The sequence below is a fragment of the Vanellus vanellus genome (genome assembly GCF_965231255.1).
Source record: "Vanellus vanellus genome assembly, chromosome: 3".
Lineage (NCBI taxonomy): Eukaryota > Metazoa > Chordata > Aves > Charadriiformes > Charadriidae > Vanellus > Vanellus vanellus.
Window position 1 is genome coordinate 95,392,565 of NC_138907.1, and position 27,129 is coordinate 95,419,693.

The window sequence follows — 27,129 nt, forward strand, 5'->3', positions numbered from 1 at the left end:
CCAGAGGTCCTTTCCAACCCTATGATTCTGTGATTCTATGATTCTATGATTTAGTTGATAAACTTTGATATGAATGGCAAAGTTTTACAAATAGTTAATCTGAATTTACAGCTGAAGTTACATTCATATTTGAGTTTACATTTCCAGTAAAAAGATATATTACATTTTTAGTAAAAGGAACAAATTTATAAAAGCCAACCATTAAAACATATACACTGACTCTTACCTATCAGAAGTAAATTTCAAAGCTCAGATCTGAGTCAGAAAGCCACTTCTACTTTGTGAAGTACAACCCCTAAACAAATCTAGAGCAGCACTGATTTTTACAGGAAAAAAAAAGAGTGCACCCTCAAGTCTGCCCAAGGCTATTCCATGATAATTCTAAAAAACACCAAGAACTTAGAGCCTTTAGAAAACTGGCATAATAACATCACCAAGTTGCTTTAAATAGAACATTCTTCCGACAATCATTTTGAGAATAACTAATTAGAATTGAAGCTCATATTGCAGAGGAAAGAATTACCAAATTGAGGACTAGGTTTCAAAAACTGGAACTTTAAATTCTAGAAATTAATGTATACAATTAAATCATAAAATACATGTGTGTTAAAATCAGATAAATGTGTGATGTGCATCATTCCTCCTTGCTACATGTCTGAAAACATTTTGTCTTAAATTACACATAAGACTAAGAGGGTCCAAGGAATGTAGCCATTTTACTTATTCCTCCACCACACATAGCTCCCACAACTAACACCAAAGATATATTAAGTTAGGACCCTATGTGCAATCAAAACCTCTACATAAGGAGAGTTAAACATATGCTTAAAGTCTTTACAGACCTGCATTTAGAATTGCAAAATAATCCCACGCTAGCTGTGGCCCAAGTGAAGCGTACAACACATATTAAATTAAACACCCTTTTCAGTCTAATGTTCCAATACCAGTCCACCTTCCCTTCAAAGGCCACATTTGGATTTGGGAAATTTAGATGAGCTATGCCTCCCCTGCCCATTTCTCAACTTGCTCAATGGACCAAGTTAGACTTTGGTCCAATTTGCATATAAGGTACAGCAAAGCCACAGGTCACAAAGTAAAGAATGCTGATATTTGCTTTTCTGGAATAGAAAAGGTTGTGTTTACAGACAGAACGCAAATGTGAAAAGAAAATATTCTAAATAAAATGTATTATTAGAAGCTGCTTCATGGCTGGAAAGAAAGTGCAATAAAATATTTAATACTGAGGGTCTTAAAAATATTTCTGTAGGTATGCGTATACTGCATAGCATCACAATATTTCTGAAACTTACGCTCTCTTACAAAATACCTCTAAGGTTGAAAGTATTTAACAATTAGAAAGCTTTTCAAATCCTACTTTTGCATTCAGTCAAGGGAACGAGAGCTGAGGGACTCATGCACAAACTGAAAAGAAAACTGAAAAACACTGCCCCGTCCTCACCTGTTTTCTAGCTGAGGGGCAAGTCAAAACAAAACCCCTGTCTCCCTTTGAACTAAAACCTTAAAAGAGTCCTCTACTTGGACAAGAAAATCAACCTCATCAGTTATCAAAACCATTATACTAAGGTCTTAAAAACTATGGGGGGGGGGGTGTAGTGGTGGCAATAACTAATGAAAAATGAACAGAGTGGCAAGGTCGCATGCACACAACCATCAAGCTGTCATATCCTTTAGAGGTGGCTCCATCAGTCAAAAAAAAAAAAAAAAACACAAACAAAAAACCCCAAACAAAAAACCCAACCCCCCCCAAAACACCACCCAAACAATCGTAAACTGAAAAAAACCAACCTAAAGGCTGAAAAAGGCTGTAAGGTCTGGAAATCTGGTCCTTTTTATGAAAGAATTAGCTCCACAATGTCTTTATAAGCGGCAACAGTATGCATATGTGAATCACTTTGTTACCTGACAGGAGAAAGTAAGCCGGCAAAAAAAAGGGTAATTTAGCTGATTAGCAGCAAATTAATAGGTAGTGAGAACAGGAATCTAGGCTTAATTGAATCCCTCGTGGTAGGCAACCTGCAGTTAGCCACAAGAGAATGCAAGCATCCCGGAGTACGCTTAACAATAATCTGGAATTCTGCTGGACGCTGATAAATAAAAGAAAAGGATACCTACCAATAATATGTCTTTGCATTAAATAAGCATACTATTTTATTATCATCAAGGCAAGTTGGAGTCTCAGTTGTGGACTGGAATCTCACCAAGTGAGGGCTTCTACAAACACAAAAAGAAACCCCAGACTGCCCTTGCAATTTAAATGCAAGGCAAGAAAACAGGTGGACAAACAAGTAAGAAACAGTGCCTACGTTTATACCAGTGTATCAGACAGTGCCAAGTGGATTGTCTTTCTTGCTCTATCCTTAGAGTAGCCCCTGGAGTAGTTGTGTGCTGGGTCAGTTAGTACTCTCCCATTTCTTTCTAGGCAGGAGACAGGCCAAGACTAAATCCTAGTAGACAGCTTCCATGCTGCCTTTCTCTTGACGAATGCAACAGCTTCATCATATGGAAATGTGCCATGTTTTGTTACTTGGACGAAGATGTCAAAGAACGGCTGTTTAATTTACTAGTATAGTAAATACAGCCAATGAGACCAAACGAGATGTGCACATTTGAAAACATAACTCTTGTGCTTTATATCACAGGTGAAATGGACATTAGAAACAACTTCAGTGACTCCAAAGTGTAGGCGGGGAGTCCCTGACTGTGAAGATCATCTATTGCACAGACGGAGAAAGAGGGAAGGAAGAAAGCATTACAGCAATGCAAAGACACACGAGCAAAGATGGGAAACCAATTTTCAGGGAGATGTTCAGACCGGACAGGAACAGGATGAAACCATGCACATTGAGTCAAAGGAAAGACAGACATTTCACAATTATTAATCTTCTCTCTGACAAAGTCAAGTTTTTCCTAGAGGCCGTTTATCAGAACACTGATTTTAGAAAGCTCAAATAGGCCACTCTGTCTACTCAAAGTTGTGCTGAAAGAAAGAAACTGGAAAGGTTCCTGTGTATTACAGTACCTAAGAGCATTATTATAAGAAAAAAAAGGTGTGAAAGGTATCAGAGAAATACTAACACAAAATACTAACCGATAATACTCAGTACCATATGGTATAACCCCTATGTTTGGACTCAATATGATTTAGGATAATCAGAATGAATACACTGAATCTCTGTAACTAAGAAAGGGAAACAGAATGAACTTTTTCAGAAAATAAGAAAATCAGATGCTTGCTCCTAGCTAACTCTACAATTAGCTAAAATTAACTCTAAAATTAATAAAAGTCTATGTATTATTCTATAATAAGCCAATAATTAATTTACCTTTTTCTTTCACAGGCTTTCATTTTTCACCCAAAGGGGGGCAGCTTCCACCATACGGGTGGAAAAAAGAAAAGGTTTGGACTTCAGTCCCAAAACCTAAACTCATCCTTCAATACGGTGAACAGACCGTCCACAGTTATCCACCTTTACCAAACACAGTTTGGTAGTTTGTGGCATCCTTTTCTTCCATGTCTTTTGATAAGTCAAAATGTATATTCCTTTTTTCCTTTTCACAAATCTTTCACAGTTCACCTTTTCCTCTAAGCTCTCAGATCAAAAGAGTAACAGTAAATCCTCAGTAGCAGTTCACATAACTTTTATGGTATACAAAAAATATATGCATATACAAAATACTCAATAGGAGGACAGAGTAGGGGAAAGGATCATCCTCTGGCTATAACACTGTCATGGTTTCATCTGGGATGGAATTGAATTTCTTACTAACAGCTGGTATAGTGCTATGTTTTGGGTTTGGGATGGGAACACTGTTGACAGCGGACTAATGTTTTTGGGTTGTTGCTAAGCAGTCAAGGCCTTTTCTGCTCCTCACACCACCCCACCAGTGAGTAGGCTGGGAGTGCACAAAAAGTTGGAAGGAGACACCGCCAGGACCCCAACTGACCAAAGGGATATTCCATACCATGTGACATCATGCTCAGCATATAAAGCTGGGGGAAGAAGAAGGAAAGGGGGAACGTTCGGAGTTGCGGCATTTGTCTTCCCAAGTAACTGTTATGCGTGATGGAGCCCTGCTGTCCTGGAGATGGCTGAACACCTGCCTGACAATGGGAAGTAGTGAATTAATGCCTTGTTTTGCTTTGCTCGCACGAGTGGCTGTTGCTTTGCTTATTAAACTGTCTTTATTTCAACCCACGAGTTTTCTTCACTTTCACTCTTCTGATTCTCTCCCCCATCCCGCCACAGGGGGGAGCGAGCAGTTACTGGCTGGGGTTGAACCACGACAAATACTATGCCATGTTTCAGGCTAGCTGAATTTTAACTCCAGTTCACTGCATAGCTGCATTTTGAAAAGGGCTCAGTAGCTAAAATTAGGGCAAGTTTTTCAAAAGCTCAATTCCCTCTTAGTCCCTTAAAAGTGCTCCATGACCCGCAGCTCCCACTGCTCTTCTTGCACCTGGTACCTCCAGTGGTTTCTGTATGGAAAAAAAAAACTCATTGCTGAATGTTCTTAAGAATTGGTCTTTCATGTAGAAACCTAGAGAACCACTGGGTTTCTCTACAGGTCCAAACACTCACAGCTTCTCAAATTAAAGCTACCCTGCTTGTCAGGTGTTAAGTCTCTTTGAACATGTGATCCTAATTGCCCTATGCTTTCGTACACCCCTTTTCGTAATGACAATACTCATCTTACTACTGGACAAATTGCCATTAAGACAAATTCATTGCTATTTTATAAACTAGATGTGCAGGAGAAAGGTAAGTGGCAAAGAACAAACAATAAAATAATGAACATGTGGAAAATCAAGCAACTCAGAAGACAGAGCATGTTAATAGTAATAAAACATAATGCCTTGCCAGCTGCCAGAGATGTAAGAAAGAACTCATGATTTTAGTTTGTGGCATCCTTTTCTTCCATGTCTTTTGATAAGTCAAAATGTATATTCCTTTTTTCCTTTTCACAAACCAAATTTTTGTTACATAAATTTGTACTGGAAATGGCTAACAAATATCATTACTTAAAGTATGACAAAAAAGATAAGCTACAGTCAAGAGTACTGTGAATTTAGTCCCAGATTTCCCCACCTTGGCCCAGAGCCTCCCACAGGAACAACAGTGTATTTCTAGCATAGAGCAATTTCAGTGCTACGAAGGCTATAAAGAAATTGATTTTTATTCCCAGGAATACTCTATTTCAACTGAGTGAGAAATTATGATTACAACTATCCTCAACTTTGCTTATCTGTCCTCAGAGTTGACATGGTTTCTGGCACCCAACTTCAACCTCCCTGGCAGTAACTTAACCCTTCAGGGGAAGAGAGAAGCACTCACTCAATCTCTTCCTCCCTCCAGATTCTTCTTTCCCATTTAAAGTCCAGTCCTGCCTCCCTGCCTCTTTTTTTTTTCCCTTTCCCTTGTCCTTTTTTTTTCCCCTCTTTCTTTCTCTTCTAGACTATTCAACCCCAATCCACCCCGCATCTCCTTATATATCATATTCTATAGCCCTTGGTCAATCTTGCTGCTTTTCTGCGAACTCCCTCCAGCACATTCACAACTTACTTAAGAGAAAAAGATTTATTAGGATTTTATAAGGGGAATAAAGCCACTTATCTTCCATGACACTCCCATTTATATGGTTACATATCTCAGTGAAGTGTTGGATTTCCTGGCAACAGTATGTCCTTTTTACCACTCTTGCTCAGCTTATTTTATTTAAAGTGCATGTATGTACTTTAGATAATTCCATATACACAAAACATATTTCTTACTGCCCAACACTAATTTAACAAGCACTTATTTACAACTCCATAAGCACTGTAAATAATTTCAGCTACTCAAAAGCACTGAATATTGATTGCATTGAATAATGTTAGCATTGACTAAAATTATGAAACTAGAGCCATTCTAGATTATGTTTTCATTAAAATCTGAATCAGATGTAGATCTAAATGATTGCACAAGGACTAGATGATAGATTGGAACTAATTGCTAAGAACTAACCATCTTCCTAGCAAAGGTATTTCATTTTACAAAAAGTTAAAGCTCAATCACATTTTTAAACAAATTCTGCTTTTTTTAAAACTCCATGCCCAACTCTCCATGTGAACAGATGTTAAATTATGCTAGCAGATGTTACAGTACAACTTGACTTGCCTACACTCCAAATTTAAAATACCTCCATGAAAACACTTAGCTAAAAACATTTAAAACCAGCCTCCTCTTCTCTAGAGCCTTTTCCTGATGTTTTCCTTTGGTCCATTTATACACCCTGACGCACACGTGTGGTTTCTCTCTTAGCCCACAGGCTACTTTCCTTGCCAACAATGCTACAGCACTTGGAAGAAACCACCAGGGCAGGGATTTAATTTATGCTTTCCTTCCCCCGGGAGCACCGCTAAGCACGAGCACCCAAAGCGGCACTCGAAACACTGGAGGAGGATGGAGGAAGGGGCCAGATCCTCTCCTCCTGGAGCTGAGTGAGCACAGACACATTCATCTGCAAACCAGAGCATCCCTTTCTCCTTCTGACCTCCAGGTCCAATCCTCCTGGTCATAACCCCCCTGCTTCACACCTGCGCACACAGCAGGATCCCAGCAAGATCCCTGCCCTTTCCACTTTCTAATCAGAAGGGTAACGTCGTAAGAACGAAATGAAACCAGGTCACTCTGTTCCTCCTGGTGCCATAAGAAAGGCATTATGAATGAAACGATCAAATCTTCGCTGAAAGTAACCAAAATGTCATCTCAGGAGTTTTTTTCAAACAAGATTCCAACTCTGTCGTACTCCCCTCACTCCTAATTAAATCCATTAGCAAGTATATAAAGCAAGTTTTACCTAGCTTTTTACCATTTTGCTGACAATATGTGAGTAGTAGGCATGTTTTGAAGCCTAGATAGCATGAAAAAAATACACATTTAGGTAAATATGAACAATGAGTATGCAAAAATGTAAAACCATTAGCATATCTATTTGCATAAAAGTACATGAATGGCTTCTAGTACCTCCCCATATTGTTCCAATTTCCAACACTGTTTTATCTTCCAGTTTCAAAGACTGCATGACAGAAGTTTAGATTATCTCTTAGATCTATCACAGAATAAAAGAAGTTATGTACAGCCTTATCTGGACACAAATCTACTAGCTCTACACAAATTCTTGGTTTTAAACTCTAAAGAAAATACTTTTTCTCAAACTTACTCCAAATCTAATGTGCGTTCTTCATGGGATGGCAGTAGGCGGAAGCTGTTCTCAGCTTTAAAATGAGGTCTGGATTTCATTTGTAATAGTCTGCTTTATGTTACTCTAGCAAGTCTTGAAAAGAGTATGAACACAATTTGTGCCTTCTAAGAGGACAACTTTAACCTTACCAGGACACTGTTGTCACTGGAAACACGGTCCACCTAATGTTCAACTATTACGGATTTCACAATAAGGGGTCCTATAGCCTGTATTAATAATAAGATGAAAAAGATTGTGAGCAACCAGCAATGGTGTCCTGTAAAGGGTGAAGATTTCTTTTTAAAAAGAAATTTGAGATGACCTTTTTGGATACTGCTAAACAGTTCGTTCTCTAGATTTACTCAACATGGAAACAGCTCAACATAAAACTTTGGGTCCTCCACCAAAGATGCAAAATCCCAGTGGATTGCAAAAGAATTTTTTTTTTTTTTGAAAGAAAGCATCTCCAGTGCTTGTGAATTATTTTGTTAATGATTTTGAAGTTACGGTACATAGCAGGGGAGGTACTAGCTAAATTAGTTTGCCTTGTATTTAAGAATATCACTCTTTGAAGTTTTTTGTGCTTTGAAGACAGGGTAATGCAATCCTAAAGCATGCTTCTAGGAGATGTAAATGTTAAAAAGTAACTTTTGCACCAACCCCGTTCAGCGCTACAGGCTTGGGGAAAAGTGGCTGTAAAGCTGCCTGGTGGAAAAGGACCTGGGGGTGTTGGTCAACAGGCAGCTGAATATGAGCCACCAGTGTGCCCAGGTGGCCAAGAAGGCCAACAGCATCCTGGCCTGTATTAGAAATAGTGTGGCCAGCAGGACCAGGGAAGTGATCACCCCGCCGTACTCGGCACTGGTGAGGTCCCACCTTGAGTACTGTGTTCAGTTTTGGACCCCTCACTACAAGAAGGACATTGAGGTGTTGGAGTGTGTCCAGAGAAGAGCTACAAAGCTGGTGAGAGATCTTGAGAATAATTATGAGGAGCAGCTGAAGGAACTGAGGTTGCTTAGGCTGGAGAAAAGGAGGCTGAGGGGAGACCTTATTGCTCTCTACAACTACCTGAAAGGACGTTGCAGCGAGGTGGGGGTCGGTCTCTTCTCGCTAGTAACAAATGATAGGACTTGTTGGATAGAGGAAATGGCCTCAAGTTGTGTCAGGGGAGGTTTAGGATGGATATTAAGAAAAATTTCTTCACCAAAAGAGTTGTCAAGCATTGGAACAGGCTGCCCAGGTAAGTGGTTGAATCACCATCCCTGGAGGTATTTAAAAGACGGGTAGATGTGGTGCTTAGGGACCTGGTTTAGTGGTGGTAAATGGTTGGAGTCGATGACCTTGAAGACCCCTTCAACCTTCTACATGATTCTATGGTTCTATGATTCTATATGTCATTTTTGGCTGATGATTTTCAATACAGTCTTATCCAGTCTACCTATCCCTTACATTTCTATGAGGCATCATTTTCTTTTAAACATTTCTGTAAGCTGTTTTCCATTGAAAACTTCTACTTTAGTTCAATATTGAACTGAAAACAGCACATCTTTATTACTCAGTTGCTGATTGCTTTATTTTGGCACTCAACAAATGTGAACATTAATTTTACTATCTTGGTGTTTCTTGGTAAGGCTGTTCAAAGTTAACAATTTTATTTGCATTATCTCTATCTTTCGAGCTCCGTTTATATCACTGTGGCACCAGATTTCTGACTGAGTTGATATTTAGGTATTTAGATATTTAGATAAGAGGATGGATTCCAGACCCTCCTGGGCTTATAAATGGAGCCACTACAACTAGGGACCTATGCAGTATCTCTCCCAAATTGCGAGCAAAGCACTGACGGAATGGTGGGTGAAATTCTGTTTGTAATGATGCTCCTAAATTGCAAAAAACGGCATTCTGACCTTGGTTACAATAGGGGCATTTTTTAATTATCTGTATCAATTTCTTAACACTACACCCTTTTATTGTGGCATTTTTTTCTTTTAAAATATTGAAGGATTTCTAAAAGATTTTCTTAGGTAATAAAATTTCCTGCCTTTCCATCTATTCTTCTGAAATACTGCAGATTTTTTCAAGTACTGATGAAAATTTGATTCTAAAAATAACTGGATACTTTACTACCAAAAATGCTTCTTCTTTCTCATTTGCATTCACATTTCCTAGCTCTTTTTCTGTACTAGACCCCCAGCTTCAAAGGTTTTCCACTTCTCTTCCCACGACAAGGATTGTAAGTGTCATGTCAAGATCAGGCAGAAAAGCATTAACAGCTACATCTCACAGCTATTACATTAATAAATATATTTCTGTGATTAATGTATCGCATACCCCCCCATATATATGCACACATATATGTGTGTGTATATATATATTGTGATTAATAACATGGTGCTGGCTTACTGACAAGTGGAGATAAAGTCCCAAGGAATGCTCAGCAATGTTATGTTAACCAAGTATTGAGTTGGCAGTGCTCAGACAGGTCCCTATTTATAATTTTTATTCAAATACAGCGATGTAGCACTGTGATACGATACAGACCATGGCCTCCACTGTCTAAAGGAGGAGCCTAAGTATCTGTCTCGGAGGTAACCGAGAACTTGATTCAGTTATTGAGACTATAAAAATTTAGCAACGTTTGAAATCCTCTGGGATTCATAACACCAATGAATGACTTTCAGCCTGGACTTAACTTTGACATCAATGACCTTCCAGTTTATAATGACACCCCTCAGTGAATATGGGAAATCCTTTCTACTTCATAAGCAACCTCAAATTGATGCATATACATGAAAGCAAATAGCAAAGATGAAAAGGAAATGCTATATTACAGACCACTCCTACCAACAGAGGAAGTAAAGGAAAATTATACAAATCCAAATATCAGCATAAAACATTGCCACAAAATAAGGGAAAGAGACATGTTCTCTTAGAAACACAGAATAGTTGAGACTGGAAGAGACCTCTGTATGTCCCTAGTTCAAACCCCCTTGCTCAAAAGCAGGGTCAGCCAGAGTAGATTGCTCAGGGCCTTCTCCATTTGGATTTTAAGCAGCTCCAAGGATGGAGACTGTACAATGCCCCTGTGCAATATGTGCAAGTGTTTGACAACCCCCCCAGTCAAAAAAGTGAGGGCTTTTTATGTCTAAGTGGAATCTGGATTAAGATTTCATAGAATCATAGAATGGTTTAGGTTGGAAAGGACCTTGAAAATCATCGAGTTCCAACCCCCCTGCCATAGGCAGGGACACCTCCCACTAGACCAGGTCGCCCAAGGCCCATGTCCAGACCGGCCTGGAACACCTCCAGGGATGGGGCCTCAACAACCTCTCTGGGCAACCTCTTCCAGTGCCTCACCACCTTCAAAGTGAAAAACTTCTTCCTAACGTTTAATCTGAACCTGCCCTCTTCCGGTTTAAAGCCATTCCCCCTCGTCCTATCACTACATGCCCTAGTAAAAAGTCCTTCCCCAGCTCTCCTGTAGGCCCCCTTTAGGTACTGGAAGGCTGCAATAAGATCTCCCTGGAGCCTTCTCTTCTCCAGGCTGAACAGCCCCAACTCTTTCAGCCTCTCCTCATAGGAGAGGTGCTCCAGCCCTCGGATCATCCTCGTGGCTCTCCTCTGGACACGCTCCAGCAGGTCAATGTCCTTCTTATGTTGGGGACTCCAGAGCTGGATGCAGTACTTCGGGTGGGGTCTCACGAGAGTGGAGTAGAGGGACAGAATCACCTCCTTTGACCTGCTGGCCACACTTCTTCTGATGCAGCCCAGGATACGGTTGGCCTTCTGGGCTGCATTTCAGGGGCATGATCATCATCCCTCCTTAAAAATGATCAGAAAAGCAAGCTTCCTTATTTTGAATAGAAAAGTTCATGCTTAGAGAGTTAAAACAAGCGGCTATTCAGATGGGAGAGGAGAGAAATGCTGTCTCTTTTTTTATGTATACCCGGAGCTTTAGGGGATGTCAGGAAACCACAACATCAGATAAAGACAGACAGACAGGTTAGCCTATATGAATCAAAGACATCTCAGGAAATAGTGCCAAGAACTAAAAGGCAACACAGACAAGCCGTTGGTATTTTGAGTATGAACACTAGCAAAAAACTTCCAAGTTAAAACACAGATGATTAAACTAAAGAGCTAAAAGCTACTTCCAAAGACACAAAAAGCCGTCAGCTCAATGTAGTGTCACTTAAAGACAAATTAGGGTTATAAGACAGTTAGTAGGTGCTACCACAGTCTTTTATGACGCTTATTTAACTGTTCACAATTCATGAATTTGATTAACTTCCTCAGCCAGAAAAAAGCACACAGTGTACTACACTTATTCCTCACTGCAGAGTGTTACCATCAACAGATGAAGACAAACTGAAATAACAGATTTTAAACATGCTTGCAAACTTGGGAGCAAACTCATCTAGACAATAAGTTAGGCAATTCTCATTGCTTTCCTATGTAACGCTCTCCTTGCCCTATATCCTGTCCTTGTTAACAATGAACTCTGGCAGATACTTGATATTTTATTAAACGTAGTAAAGTTTTGCATATCTTAAGACTGAGTTATGAGTAAGATTATGATACTTTATAATGGTCTTCTCATATTGTTACAGAACTCGCTTTCCATTTCTGCTCATTCACAGAAAATTATTCTGCATACAAAAGGATGAAGCAATGACCAAAGGAGTACAGATACCATTGAGACAATAAACTAGAACCCTTAAATTCTGTCCGTTCTAGGTGAAAGAGGGAAGAGAATGAGAAAGAAACCCATCAGCCGATGCTACCTGTAACCACCTCATCTAAGAATGCAAAAGTAAACATTGCAAACCAAATGTAAACAGGTATAAGACACTTCTCAGTTGGGACAAAGAAAGAAAGGTAAGGGGAAAAACAAAGGTGTATGTTTAAAAAAGAGGGAAAAGAGAGAGAAAAATACAGATTTATTTTTTTTTTCCCAAACCATGGCCATGTGCATAATATACATAAAGGTCCTTACCTTTTTCACTGACACTTTCACTTTCTATCTCCACATCTTCACAGCTAGTATATTCTGGTGTTGATGCCCCTTCTTCCTCTGAGCTACTAACTGACATCTGCCTTTTCTTTCCGCCTCTTTTTGCTCTATGAGGCTTTGGAGGGGATGGCCGCACTGATTCCGACTGGTCAGAGCTAAGGGAATCATTCCTTAGCATGGTCTCCATTTTCTCCCGCTTTGCTTTTCGCATGAGAATAGCAGAGCTAGGATCAAGGCGGCTCTGTTTTTTAAAGGAATCGTGGTTCTTGTATTCTACGTGTTCTATAGGAACTGGACTATGCCTGGGAGTTGGTGGGCTATGATTAGTTAATTGTTTAGAAACAGAAATTCTTACATCACCTGTTCTGTCTATAGAGTACGACCTCTGAGTTTCCACAAGAGATTTTCTGTCCTGAGTTCCCTGTAATTGTGAGCGTTTTCCTAATTTATTCTCAGGTACCTCCGCTTCCTCCATTTCTGTATGTGGCAAAGCTACATCACTGTGTCTTCTCTCATGCCGTGCTTTAGAAACTTTCGCATGCATGCGCATCTGCTGTTCCTCAGGATGTGGTTTTACAGGATATCTTGCCAGATTGGGGTCACTCCTGTAACGGGTATGATATTCGTCTTCCTTCCTTTGTTTTTCATCATCAGGCACTTTGCCTTCCTCAAGTTTCTCTGGCAAGTCTGAGTAGTCCTGTGACTTGCCTTTCTCCAGCCTTCTACCTTCATGCCGTTCCTTACGCTCCCTGTCATCTGCTGGTCCTTCTTTTTGAAGTGAGGATTTTGGCACACGCTTACGCTCACTCTTTAAACCTTTGCCATTCTGGTCCGCAGCCAATATTGTCTTCTTCCTACAATGAAAAGGAGCACAATAATTTGAAGAATTGAATGCAAAATAAAAACACCTGTGCACACTGTTATGGTAACTATACTACAAAGCAGGATAAGCTATGGCAAAACATATAGAAAGGTACTGGATCCATTATCACGAATTAAATCTATTATTTGTTCCAGCAGTACTTTTGTTTTACAATAGCAAACAACTTCCAGAGTCCACAAACACCTAAATTACAGATGGTCCAATCAATGAGTAAAATCACAAAGAATATTAACATGGGTAAATGCAGATAAAAAGAATTTACCCATGTAAGTGAGAAGACTCAAGGTTGTCTTTGTAGCAACTGCAGAGCTATGACAAAGTATGTTCTCCGTTTTTCTGGCAGCAGTCATGAGGGTTACAGACTAACCCCACAATTCATTTCAAGCATCCTGACAGTATAGATAGAAACACCACCAAATGGACTATCTCCCACAATGCCAATACAGAAAGAAGTCATATGGATACTAATAAAAAATGCAAAAGATAATATATCCAGAAACAATAATATTTGACCTAGTTTGCTCTACCCTATTAAAACACTAAAAAGAAGCGCCCATTTCATAAGCATATAAAAAAAAGCAAATTGACTCCTTGAGATAAATTAATGGCATTCCTTTCTCTGGTAATAAAAGAGGATGAAAAATGTAATTTATTTCTCTATACAGCCAAGGTACAAAACAATGAATAATGAAGCTGCATGAAAATTATGCTCTCTCCTCTTTCATCTTCTGCTTTGGGAGAATAAGCAAGCCGAAGAATCATAAAATCCCCTTATACCAGATATTTTTAGCTCTCTCATCATTCCAGTTGCCCTTTTGTTTACCACAGATTTTGAAGAAATCTGAACACAGCTACACACTGTATTTGAGATGAACCTGCACCAGGATAAAGTCACTAGGACTTTGCTTTGTGGCACTGAATCTTCACTTCCATAACTGATTCATCTTTTCACAGATGCGTCCAACAGGACAGGCAATGTTGGATATGATCCAAGTTAAGCTCCTTTTTCACTACCTCCTGTTCCTCCTGAGTTTTTTGGCAATAAATAGGACCTGAGCTACCACAGAAGCTCTCCATTCAGAACCCTTGGACTTCATTTGAAAGTCTCAATGACAAGTAGAGAACATTACTATTGTATGATTAATATAACCATCTCACTTTTGGACAGCAAAAACAGAAATAGAAAGCGTTTTGCTGCCCTAAAAGTGTCGTTCAGCTGAGTGACGACTTCTCTGTGGGCCTTCTCATCACTGGGGGGAAAAAGTCAACAGAATTAGCGGAGGGCACCATAAGTTTATTTACACCATACTTGGAGGCAACACTAACCTGAGGCAACACTAACCTGAGCTTCGGTACAGTTAAACCCAGACAGACCTCACTCACACAGTAAGTAACTAACCCCTGTTCCTCATCCACTTTCAACCTGAATAGCTATGAAAAAAAATAAATAATCAACTGTTCTGGCCAAGGAGGAATCTTCCATGGCAGACTCTTGTTTTGTTGCCACAGGCTCCCTCCTCAACTGCTCTGCCATCTGTCAGGCAGCAACCAAAAGAACAGCAACTGCTTCCTCACATTAACCCCTCTTGATTTGCCACTCCTCAACTCGTTCATCACAGTGAGCGCAGCTCAGGAATTTACTCATTTACTCACTTAAAATATAATATTTTGCTTCCAGTTTGCCTTATTCTTGCGTACAACTTGTTCTGAATTCAAGATGGTACTATTGCTGTTCTTCATGAATGTTTACTTTTCAGATGTAAATGAGCTCTTTTAATAGTTCATGGTTTATTATTAAAAATAATACAATCATTGATAAAAAGATAACACATAAGGATATCTGACAGAACTCCACAGGGTGGGTTTTTCCTTCGTTTGTGAGGTTGGGGGGGGGGATATGTGTGTTTTAAACTCTAGCACATTATTTCATCAAGTTAAAGGCTTGCTTTTTGTTTAATAACTTTAAAATACCTGCCAAATTTAAAATTTAAAAGTAACCTACAAATCTATATTAAAAGCGTGCATCAAAAATGTATTGAAGTACATGGAAATATCTGTAAAAATACTTTTTTTTTTCCTCATTTCTGTTGCACAGACCAAACCAGACAATATATTTGCTAATGAACATTTATCCTTCCCCTGTTGCTAAATCCACTTATTCTTTGTTTTTACATGGTTCTAGACACACACAAGGCCCGGCTGACAGCCTCGTGTAATATTACTGAACTAGAACCAGCATTTATAATTGCGAGGCTCTGTCAAGACAGAAAGCATTACCTCTCTCTTGGAGGTTCACTTCTAGACCTTGATGAAACTTGCTTTTGGTCCAGGCCCATAGCCGGCTGCGATACTTCTGCTCCTTTCCTACGGTCAGACTGCACACTGGAAGAAGAGATTTCCTGTGATGAGGCAGTTGCTGTACTTAAGGGAGTCTGTGATCTCGATCGCTCCTGAAGTCTTGCTTTCTTTTCTCTCGGTGCATCCGAGCTTCCACCGGTCGCTGTATCACTCAGTGTTCCGTCCTGGCTGGGTGAGGGCTGTGGTCCACTTCCAAAAAACCACGCTCCGGATTTCGTTAGGATTTCTTGTTGCTTTCGACATAAATTGCATACCCACATAACCTAGTTGAAGACAACAAGAAGAGTCAGTGCAGCTACCCCTCAGACCCTGAAATGCATGCCAACTATCACCAAGCAGGTACAATCTCTCGCTCTCCTCTAAACTGGTGAGACTGGTGGCTCACGACAGAACCCAGAACATGCTTCACCAAGCACTGACTGCACTGGCTAGAGCCAAGCATCCTACAGGCGCATGCTATGCGAGCTTCTCCAAAATGTGCTGTCAATATACGTCAGTCCTACCTGTAGTGATCCCCCCTCAGCCCAGCCCTACCTCTCTTCTGAATAAACACCAACAGCACAACCAACGCTTGTTGCTGGTGTTGATGCAGTTGGGGGGGCGGGTTGGGTTGTTTTCGGTGCTGTGGATCGCTGTCAGAACAAGCCTACCAGACTGTAAACAGGACTTGAACCTTGGGTGGTGGAATCCTGCCCGCCTAACTCCCAACCTCCACCGCCAAAGAAAACTGACACAGTATTTCCCTCTAATTGATTTTTCTCACCTAACAGAACTCAACAGTATCCTGCAAATAAATTCAGCATTTATTGTGCGTGGTTTTAGCTACATCCACAGCAACTACTTACCAGAGATGTAAGGTAAGACCTAAAGAAAACTACTAACAGAGAACTAAATGCACCAATGAAAAGAACGCGTAAATACCATACTTTTTACTAATTGGAAATGATCGTTTACCATCTCTTTGAGTTACAGCTGTAGATAATAAATAAATTAAGTAAACATGTCTCCCTGGCAATCACAATTAAGCTGTGTATATAAACAGTGCTTCTTAGGATTTTTTTTGTTTTTTTTTTAAATTCCAGATACACAGATAAACAGGAGCACACACAGTAAAGCGAGACTTATATGTTTCAAGTCTATATACAGTATAAGACAGTCTTATGTACAGGAGTATATCACCAGAGAAAAATAAAAGATTAATCAGGACTCTAAAGTGTGTGAATATTTAAGAAAAAAGTGAGACAAAGAAAAAAGGAGTTTTGAGGCAGAAGAACAAAAAAGGCAAAATGTGTGAAGAATATACAAAAGGTGGGAATTTTGTCAGAAAAAAAATACAGATGAGAGGAAACAAAGCTGACAGAAAATAAGGAAAATGGTAACGAAAATCTTTTAGTTTAATGTGGAAAGAAGTAAAAGCGTAGGTAACATTGTAAAGAGGGTAAGAAGGATGACAAAAGTTGGAATGAAAAATATGCTTGAATTATTTTGTGTAAACACAGGAATGATGCAACAGTTGCAAAATTATACAACACTTAAAATTAAAAGGAACAGAAAAAACAATCGCTTCAGGGAAGAAGTTGCAATAGGACAAAGCTTTGGTACTGAGCTCTCTTATTCTCTGGTCTGGGGAGGACACGCATGGCTAACATGGCATGATGAAAATTTTAGGCATTTTCTATGTTTAAAATAATTAAGATATATTTAAAACACCCTAGAATTGACTGTCTGTTTAGGTCTGAAGCATACATCAGAACTTCCAATACCATTTCTGCACTGTTTGACCAAACCACACTGAGAAGACATCCGACTCTTTTCCCTGTATCTGGATCGTGCCTTTATCAAAAGATGACTGTTATACTTCATCTATTTAAGAAAGATAATAAAATACCTATGAAAAGTTTAGTTAATTAAAAAAAAACTTAATCAAAAGCTACAATTATTCCAACAGTGGCACAAACGTATTATGATTAAAAACAGATAACCCTCAGTAGAATAATAGGAACAGCAACTTCAACAAAATAAATGCTAGTCCTTTAACAAAAAAATCCCTTGATTTCAAAATGTCTTCTTTCCTCCACCTAGTATACCTCACAAAACAGAGATTCAGTTTATCAGACTATCTGTTCTAATAGAATAGGATTTTAGTCTACCTGCTATTATTATTACAGGTATTTAAAAAACCAGCAAGACTAAAAGGAAAAAAAAACACGTCTTTATAGACTGTGACACAATTGTGAGCTCAGTAGAGAGCAAGAGTGTGTATTCACATGTTTCCGTGTGTAAAATCTGTGTCAATGCTATAAACCAAAGTCATTAATGAAAAATATCTTTGCCTACATTTTATCAATTTACAGGGAAAGTTGAAAAATAGTGTTGATAAAAAAAATAAATCAACTACAGTTTGTTTACAGAAAGGATGAGGAACGCTAAATTAAAATTTAAATATTCTAATTAAATTACACATGTGTGTATGCATTCAAGCACATTTAAATGTAAAGATGGTAAGAGACTTCATTTATAATTTAATGTATTTGATCATTTAAAATATGTATAAAGTATGTAATAAACTTCAAGAAATTACCATTAATTTAAATAATCACTTTTGATATTGTAATTCATTTTATGCAAAATATTATGAGATCCAAACAAAGAGGAAGAGCTAATGCACAAATAGACACAGAAAAATACAGAAGACAGAAAGAAGAAATACTAGACATGTAAATGCAAAACCATTTTCTTAAGGCTGTCTTTAAACACTGCAGTTTGGACACAATACATACCAATCACCACAGATTACACATATAGGAAGTCTGCATTATACTCACATAGAAGCTATACTACCATCCCTGTTTAGGAATCTCCTCAGGACTTAATAAATGCTACGTTTGCCTTGAGATATATTCAGTCCAAAAGGAAAAAAAAAAAAATAATAAAAGCTTTTCTTTAGGGGGAAAAAATAACAACCGAAACTTGAGGTGACAGAACAGTTTCAGTGACAAAACTGTATATTGAAAAACATTTTTAGAGAAGTATGTGGAGCAAGCAATTTAGCAGCATGCAGGAATTATATCCTGATTGAATATACTGGGATGTGGTCCAAACTAATCTAAACTAAAGCAGGTCTGTGTAATAACTTATCTTAACAATCCACAGATGTTAGGCAACCAAACAAATGCTCTGATGAAGGATTACAGTTCTCTAATGTGGCTTCTGGACCTCCACGCGATGCATCAGTAAAATGAAGAGCGTTAGACAATTTTACTCTGGCCTGTCACTTCGAAAATAGTTTCTGTTTACTCTTTTCTGGATGGTGAGCTCTGATGCAGTGCTACAGTAAGTCATTCAAGACACCCACATCCTGGGTTTTGCTGTTGGGTTTGTTTCTGGTTTATCGCATCCTTGCATAGGTCAACGCATATCCGCACACGAAGCTATTAAAGAGAACCGGTAAAGGGGTGCTCCTCATTCAAAGGGTTCATACGCAGCGCTCTGGAAAAAAGTGCATTTTCACAGCATAGCAAAGGGTTCTGGGCTTAACTGTTACATAACAAAAACAACGTGGCACATACAGGACTCAGCGGTGGTGTGTCAACAGTTCCCACACAGATTCACGCGGGAACTTTACAGGCTGCGTGAAAACATGCTAGAAGGATCCCATGCTTGCCTTCACGTGGAATACGGGGTATTTCATTCACAGAAAAAAGTATTCCTCAAACTTACTCTTACAGGTACTGCTGAATGTGATCCACAATGAGTAGGAACAGTATTCCTGTACTAACACAACATGAAATTCCAACTTGAAAGAGCTCATAGTAAACAATGTATACAACTATACACACAGAGAAAAAGAGCATTTTCAGTTACAAAAATAAGAACGCTTCTTCATGATTACATAGTTCAAAACTGCAATTTAGAATGCAGAAAAAGGGTTTTTTCAAATTCGCATTTCCAGACTTCCAAACATGCACCGGGAGGCTAAAGTCACATTGGGGGGGGGGGGGGGGGCACAAACTTTATACCAAATTTGTGTGACACATGCCAGGCAAACCTCAGGCTAAGGCCAGAGCACGTTCCCCAAACCCTTCACCCAAGCCCAGATTCTGAGGAGACTCCCTAAGGAACACACTCCTTCACGCTTCATGAGTTTAGAAACAGCAAACCCACGGTTACGCTGACTGCCACGCATCCTGCTGCATCTCTGTACAGCAAATTAGGTAACAGGTGTCCTAATACAGCAGGCCACAAGCTGTTCTGTGCTGAGCTTTCATTCTATCTTAAATATTTCCCCTCTGAAGGGTGTATACACAACTTCTTTTCAGTTTATTGCTCTTCATGTTCTTTTAGCCATCTCCTTCTAGAAGACACTAGATATTTAAGACAGATCTAATTAGGCAGCCCCTCTTCTCTGCTTGAGGCACCATTAACTTGAGCAAAGCTCTGCCACCATCCTACAAATCATCTCTTGAAAGTCAGGGGGAGGAAATGTTATCAATTTGCTCTTACGAAACTATTCATTCACAGAATTAAGTTAGACTATGTATCACTAAATGTTTCTGGGATAACACAAATCAGGCAGCAAACCATGAAATTAGTATAGGACATTGCATTTATCTCTTTTGCTATATCAAAATGAATTCTCTAATAAAACTCTAACTTAAGTGTCATGATGGCTCCAGTCCATTAAAATATAAATAACTGAAGGGGAAAATCTACTTGAATCCTTACATTAGTCCAAAATCTAATAAGTAAATAACTCCACCTTTCTAATGAAGATGTGCTTGTGAATCCAAACTTCCATTAAATATATTTTTTACAATTTTACAGACAGCTGAGTTCGTCCAATGGCTCCTGGTCACCAACAGGGAAGGTCTTCTCCCCGCCTCCCTCCTCTCTTGCTCTTCTTCCTTCCTGTCAGGGTTTGTCCTCTCCCTTCCTTGCTCCCATCTACCCCATACCCCATACTCCCTTGTATCCTCTTTCTTGACTATCAGGTCCTCCCAGGAGCCACTTGCATTTAAAAACATCGTAGAAATGTATCTGTATTTTTTGATTGGTTTCATTGTTTTTGTCACTTCTATTTTTTCTCATGGAGGGCTATGATGAGTAGAGAAATCATGTGGCCAGAAACAGAGGCAAATGAAGGGAAGAGGATGTTTTCTCTACAGCAGTGGCTCACCGTCTCCTGTTAAACCGCATCTTGAAATTAAATTACACCGATACTAGTACGTTAAACTTGCACAGAAACCTTCTTGAGCACTGAAGCCAAATGACATGAAATAGCCTGCACCTATGCTAGGATCTCTGCTCTACTTAAAACCAAGGTGGCTCCATACAAACTGCCTCCTGGAAGCGAGCCTGGAAGTGCTAGCGGGCAGAAAACCAGGAGCATGCCAAACAGCCTTCTGTCAGTTTACTAGCACAAATACTCTTAACATCTAGGAATAGTTCCGGATTAAGTTTCATTTATTAGTAACCAAGTAGCCTAGGAGTCTGGGTTCTGCTTTTGCTGAAGCCTCTCCTCTTGATTGAAGGGTTCAAAAGGACAGTACCGTTCTCCCCTCCAAGCAGGGAGAGGACCGCTTTCCCATGCTGATGCTCATCCGACATATGGGCCTCAGCCGTTTCAGGACTGTGATATTAAAGCCATTTTGTCACTGTCTGTTCTTCCATTCCTGTGCAGAGCAGATTTTCTTTATAACTTACGTTTTCAGCTTGATATTTTTATCCCAGTTTGGCAAGAAAAGGAGGTTTATGCTGACAGCTGATTGGTTTCTTCCCCCTTTTCTCCCAACACCCTCCAATATTTTTTTTAACCCACTGGACAAATGCGGTAAAATTTTGCACAGGCATGGTAGTTTTTAAGTTATTACACTTTTTAAAGTTTCATGAAATAGGCAGTTTTATAAAAGCCCTATAAATATTCCATTAGCACAATCTTTTATTGGCATCAAAGAATCTACATAGCAATTCAACCGCAAGACATGCTCACAGGGAATGAGGCTGCACTGCTCCCAGAACTACACGTCACCTTAAAGTCTGCGGTGCCACTTACATGTTTGACTGAGAGGGCCCAGAAGGGATGTTTAAAAGCCCACCTTACCAGAATTTTCCACTTGCACTAGAGAACACAATTCACACTCTTTCCCTGCTTGCCTTTCATAGTTAACCGAGATGTTAACTTTCCAAATCAGGTCCTGTGCGAACGACTAAAGATGAGAGTAAGATGCTTAAATTATTTCTGCCTACGCAGAAATGCCTGAAGGCATGGCAGGTATTAAAGTTTCCATCCAAAGAGAATCCTCTCACTCTCAAGTGGACACAAAGAAATAAAATTCAATCCCGTGCCTGATGACAGGCTAGTGCCATTAGAGATAAGTCATCATACCCCACCTGGCTGTCACGTGCCACTTAAGAAGGCATAAGCCTGCCAGGAGTTACGTCACATCTGCCAGACGGACGTGTATGTCTTATGTACCGTAGGGCATCAAAAATGGCATCAGATGCATACTTTTAGGCAACTGAACACACAGTTTATGCATTGATCCTAATCTTATTCCTGAACTAAGTTTCTAAACCCACCATTACAAACTGCCAATAGAAAGATGCAGAAAAGGTGCAGTGGAGCAATGATTCAAGGAGTTAACATCAAAAGGGTATTTTATGCCAGTTTTGTTCACACTGCTGCTAGCAACGCGTTACTCGTCATTTTAAGATAAAAAACAAGTGACTTTCTTCACATGCCCTGCTGCCAAAATCTCTCAACTACAGCTGCCAATCTTTCAGAAAGCTCCCAACAACTTCCACTGAAATTAAACATTCTCTAGAATAATCCTGCAGCAAACCGAGTGTTGGAAGTGGTACATTCAGGCAACTATAAAGTTATCATATGAAACTATATCTCTAAAACAGCACACAGCCAGGTTCCAGTCACTGTCGCAATGTACTTCTCTGAGAATACCTTTGGAGTTCAAGGAAGAAACAAAAATCACTAGTGGAGAAGTCATGGTTTTTGTCTAAAAATTCACATTGGCACATTTACCTACAGTAATTTGAAACATTCTTCCCCTGCAAGTGTTTTTTTTTTTTCTAAATCTACTACACAAATAAATTAATACACACCACTAAAACCATACTACAAAAATTACATTGTCTTAGTTACAATTGTGGCTTCTTAAAGCAGGACTATAGCTTGGATAAATTGTAAAACTTTGCACCTGAACTTCCTTGCAGCTCTGGTCTTCGGTCTACTTCTAATTAAAATGATCAAAATTTACAAACTTACAATTTGGAGGGAGACAGAAGAGACTATCATACCAAAAGAAAGGAGGGGTTAAAAAAATCAAAGTGACTTTATCCTGGATAGTTAAAAATCAAAGAGACTCAGGAATTATTAATCGTTTGGTCTGATTTGTCTGAGCTTGAACATTTCTTTCTTGGAAAAAAAAGTAAACCCTCAAGAAAAGTTTATGAAGCATCAGACAGTACAGGCTTTATTTATCCACAGGTCATCATGATGAGGTTTAGATCACTTTTTTGAAACTCAGCAATCCCAAACATCCAAATGGTTTGATTCCTCCACAGGTCCCATATTTAAGACTTCCCCATTTAAAATTCATTTTCCATATTGTTACACTCACTCCTTCCTCACTCATCTTGTCCACACTACACAGTTTCATCCTCAGTATTTTGATTTCCTTGGCACTGGGAGAATTCTAAGCCCCAGGAACAATCACAGCTTCAGAAAGCTCTGCTTTGGTCTCACTCTTTCCTCACAGATCGGTTTCTTTTTCTTGGATTTCCTTCATTTTTAATATATTTCCGATAATGTAGTAGCCATGAATTGCTAGTCACATTTTCTGTAACATCAGTCTCCATTTTTCATAGACCATTAAGCTACACTAGAAATCATTATCTCATAGATCATTTTTATATATTCTAACCTTCTCAAAAACAACAAAAAGTTTTTTCTAACTATTTGAACATTTGGCTGTCTTGATGAGCCACAGAAGCATCAACTGTACTCCTCTTAATCACTTCATGGTTTCCATAGTTACAGATATACATGGAACATAGAAATAATTTTTTAAAATGACAGAAGTCTAACAAAATAAGGTAAATGGCATGGAACAGCTTACAGTCAGGATAGACACAAAATTTCAGTTGTCATTCAAAAACCAGAGAGAACTCACCAGAAGCTTTTCACTCCATTTATCCACTTATATACTTACAAATCGTAGTAAAAATACACAAATGCTCAGCACAAGACTGTCTTTATTAGTGCATGAGTGCGTACATCATCTCTGCGGGAGCTTGCAGTACAACACCATTATTTATGTTTCTATACTACTCTTTTATATAAGTATTCTTTTATAAAAACTGTGCCAAAACAGATGTTGTAGAGATGCAAGAGAATTTTTTTATGGGATGGAAAATAATTTATGACAAAAGAAATTGGGAATGTGTAGCTGTAGAGAAGTTGTAAAGTCAAAACGGAAACACAATTGAACCGCAGAGTCGAATTCTCAAAGTAAAAAAAAGGCTCATGGAAGGAAAAAGTGAGTGGATCAACTGGTGGAGGTCATAGGGGAATTGATGGGCATGAACCAAATTCTGATTTTGCATTCTCAAACACAAAAAAAAAGAAAAATAGCGTTATGGACTCTCCAACCTTGGAGACATTCAAAACCCAACAGGACACGGCCCTGATATACTTGGGCCTGCTCTGAGCAGGGATTTGGACTACAGGGTCTCCAAAGACCCCTTCAAACCTCAACCACTCTGTGATTCTGTATGGAATAAAGCACTGAGAAATTTAAATACCTTGGCCTTATGGTTCTTCAACTACGTTAAGCATTATTATTCTTGCAATACTTTACTGCTAGAGGTCTGCCTCTTTTTTGTCTCACTATCTACATAGGTATCTGCCCTAAAGCAAGCAGTACATAAAATCTGAAAAGTTCTGCATTGGAGAGGCACTGTACCCACACAAGGGACTATGGAAAGCCCACAGCATATTGATCTATTTTCTTCCAGGAGCATACAACAGTCTACAAACATAGCTACTTCCCTCAGCTATCTGAGAGCATAAGATTATCTCCAGCAGATGCTGGTGGAGTGACTGTGTGCTTGAAAGCTTCCAATATGAGCTAGTGAGAACCAAGTTGTCTTATATTTATCATATACCTATATATATACATATGCATCTCCAGAGATTTCAGAGATTAAGTCTCTCTATCCTGTGTTGAAGTAAGGTGTTTGCAGCTGATGATGTTCCCTCTAGATTCAAAAGAGATTGTCTGCCTAAAACCTGTATTTGGGATTCCCATCCTGTGAAATGTGCGTCACCGTTGAGTTACCCAGAGGAACTGTCCTTGACAGCCACTAGGAGCATGGAGTCACCAGGAGATCTGTTCTGGTCACCTCTGCAGGGACAATTCAGGGCAACAAACAACGGACACAGGAGATGAGCAAAGCTTGCAGAGACTGCTTGGATCCATAGGAAGAGACAGTGGAGCTAAGACTAAGAGTGCTATGCAGACTCGATGCGGAAATCCAGGGGCTGTGAGGAAGAAGAGGATCATTACTGGCTGTGTAAATAGGGATAGAAGGCAACGGAGGATGGCTGGCAGTTCAGGATTGTTCCCAGTGAGAATGAGCTGAATATACAGCAGAGTGATAATCATGTCAGCACAAAGATTTTTATGGATGACATAACTACCTGCCCAGGGAACGGAAGGGAGCGTGTGCAGCATATTTGGATCTGTCAGTTCAAACAAACGCCCCAAAACACTCCAGTTGAGAGGAGAGAAAGCATATTTTTGACATATTGCAGGATAATCTCATTGCAGTGATCCCTGCTGTGCAGCTTCACGGAGGCCTTCGCTGACCGCTTTGACTGATCCCCTTTCCACCGGCAGGGAATCGCACCGAATGACTATCAGCTCTGCTTACCCAGAATTTCCCTCTGTTCCCCACCAACTCCTATGCCGGGAAGTTCTGGCTGCTGAGTTTTTCTTAGAGCTCCCACACCCCCAAGTCCACACAAAGCCTAGAATAAGGCTGCCAAAGACTTGCAACCAGACTGTGAAATTAAACATCTAATTCGCAAGTGATTCAGCGAGGGAAAGTATGGCGCCAAAGGTATGCTTCCTCCCGCCCCCGGGCAGTCCCACACAGAGCCTGGGCTCACCACCACTGCCAGGGACGGCCAGTGCCCTTGCCACTATTCTTCTGAGGTGGAGAGCAAAGATGTGAAATGGTCTCTGATTGATCTGCTACAGGTACTTTTTTATATCACATACAGATACAACACTGAACACAATCCCGATGAACCTGGAAATGTAAGCTTAAATAAATGAAATAATGAGAAACCTCTACCAGTTTGTTCCTTCATGTTTTAACTTTTCTTAAGCAAACAAGACCAAACATTCTCCGTGAAAGAGTAAAATTCATATTATAAGATTGCACATTATTTTCATATTATTAATATTTGGTTTTCAGAAGAAAAAAAAAATCACCATGGTGGAAATATCGTTAGACAGAACTTTTCACACTTGGGGGATGTTAAGTATCATATGGTACCTACTTATAAATGAGTATTTTGCACCAGTTAGTAATGCCCAGTAAGGGTTTTGACAAAGCACCAAGTAGGATCATGCCCTATACATGTTATACCCATTAATGATTCATAATCTGTCCCAGACTCACCCTTAAGTTTGTAGCTTTCTCCACACAATTACAAATACTTAAGCTTGATTTTTTTGTTATGCATGTAAATGCATGGAATGCTTATAATTACAGATGACATATTCTTCCCACGTTGATATACTCGCTGCAACTTCTTAAATGTTTATAACAGCTATTTTTAAAGCAAACATATGCTTTCTTTGCGCAACATTCTGCCTTACACAGATCAGCAACCTGACCTCCTCTTCTGAAAAAGCTACCAGACTATCCTGAGACAACACAGCATAACATATGAGTTGGCTCAACATCTTATTTGCAGTTACTCCCTTACCAAAAGGATGACAAAGTTTTTTGGCTTTTTGGGTTTTTTTACATTTCATCTTTGTTGATCCTACCTTCTGAGATGTCCATGGTCCTTTCTCTTAATTCTCCCACCTCTCGCTCCAGGTGCAGAGTCTGAGGCTAAGTTGGTTAAGTCTGTGCTATCTGTGCTACCAAGCTTGAGCACAAAGGAATCTCAGTAAATCTGGGATGGAAGATTTGAGGAAGGGGAAGAGAGAATATCAGTGTTCTACAACAAATTTGAGTGGATATCTAAGATTTAAAACAAAACAAACAAAAAAAATGGGGAAAACAATGTATTTTTGGTAAGGAAAAGTGTAGATTTTCAGGAGAGTAAAGACTACAGGGTGACTGAGAAAGGGATAAACAACTGTAAGTTTGATTATGGAAGATTTAAAAGATAAGGAAAAGGAAAATGGGGCAGGAAAATGCTGCAGGAGTTTCGTGCCAGCTTAAGAATATTATAAATTTTTTAACTGATCCTAAACAGTGCACTGTTGACAGCCAATTCACAGACCATCTCCGGTATCAATTTCAGAAGTTTACTGTCCTGAATTTACAATACTACTGGCAAACACACAGGGAAAGAGGAGAGTTTCAATAA

The 27,129-nt window shown here is 39.4% G+C and overlaps 1 protein-coding gene across 5 annotated transcripts in view; it reads right to left on the reverse strand.

Moving 5' to 3' along the window:
• The window catches only part of RIMS1 (regulating synaptic membrane exocytosis 1), a gene marked incomplete at both ends in the record, with an annotated part of 345,938 nt that overhangs the window by 176,551 nt on the left and 142,258 nt on the right, over positions 1-27,129 (reverse strand). For all 5 annotated transcript variants that reach the window (XM_082481666.1, XM_082481688.1, XM_082481677.1 and 2 more), the window contains 2 exons: positions 12,239-13,110; positions 15,417-15,760. In XM_082481666.1, coding sequence (XP_082337792.1) covers positions 12,239-13,110; positions 15,417-15,760 — 1,216 coding nt within the window. The remainder of the gene's footprint in view (positions 1-12,238; positions 13,111-15,416; positions 15,761-27,129) is intronic.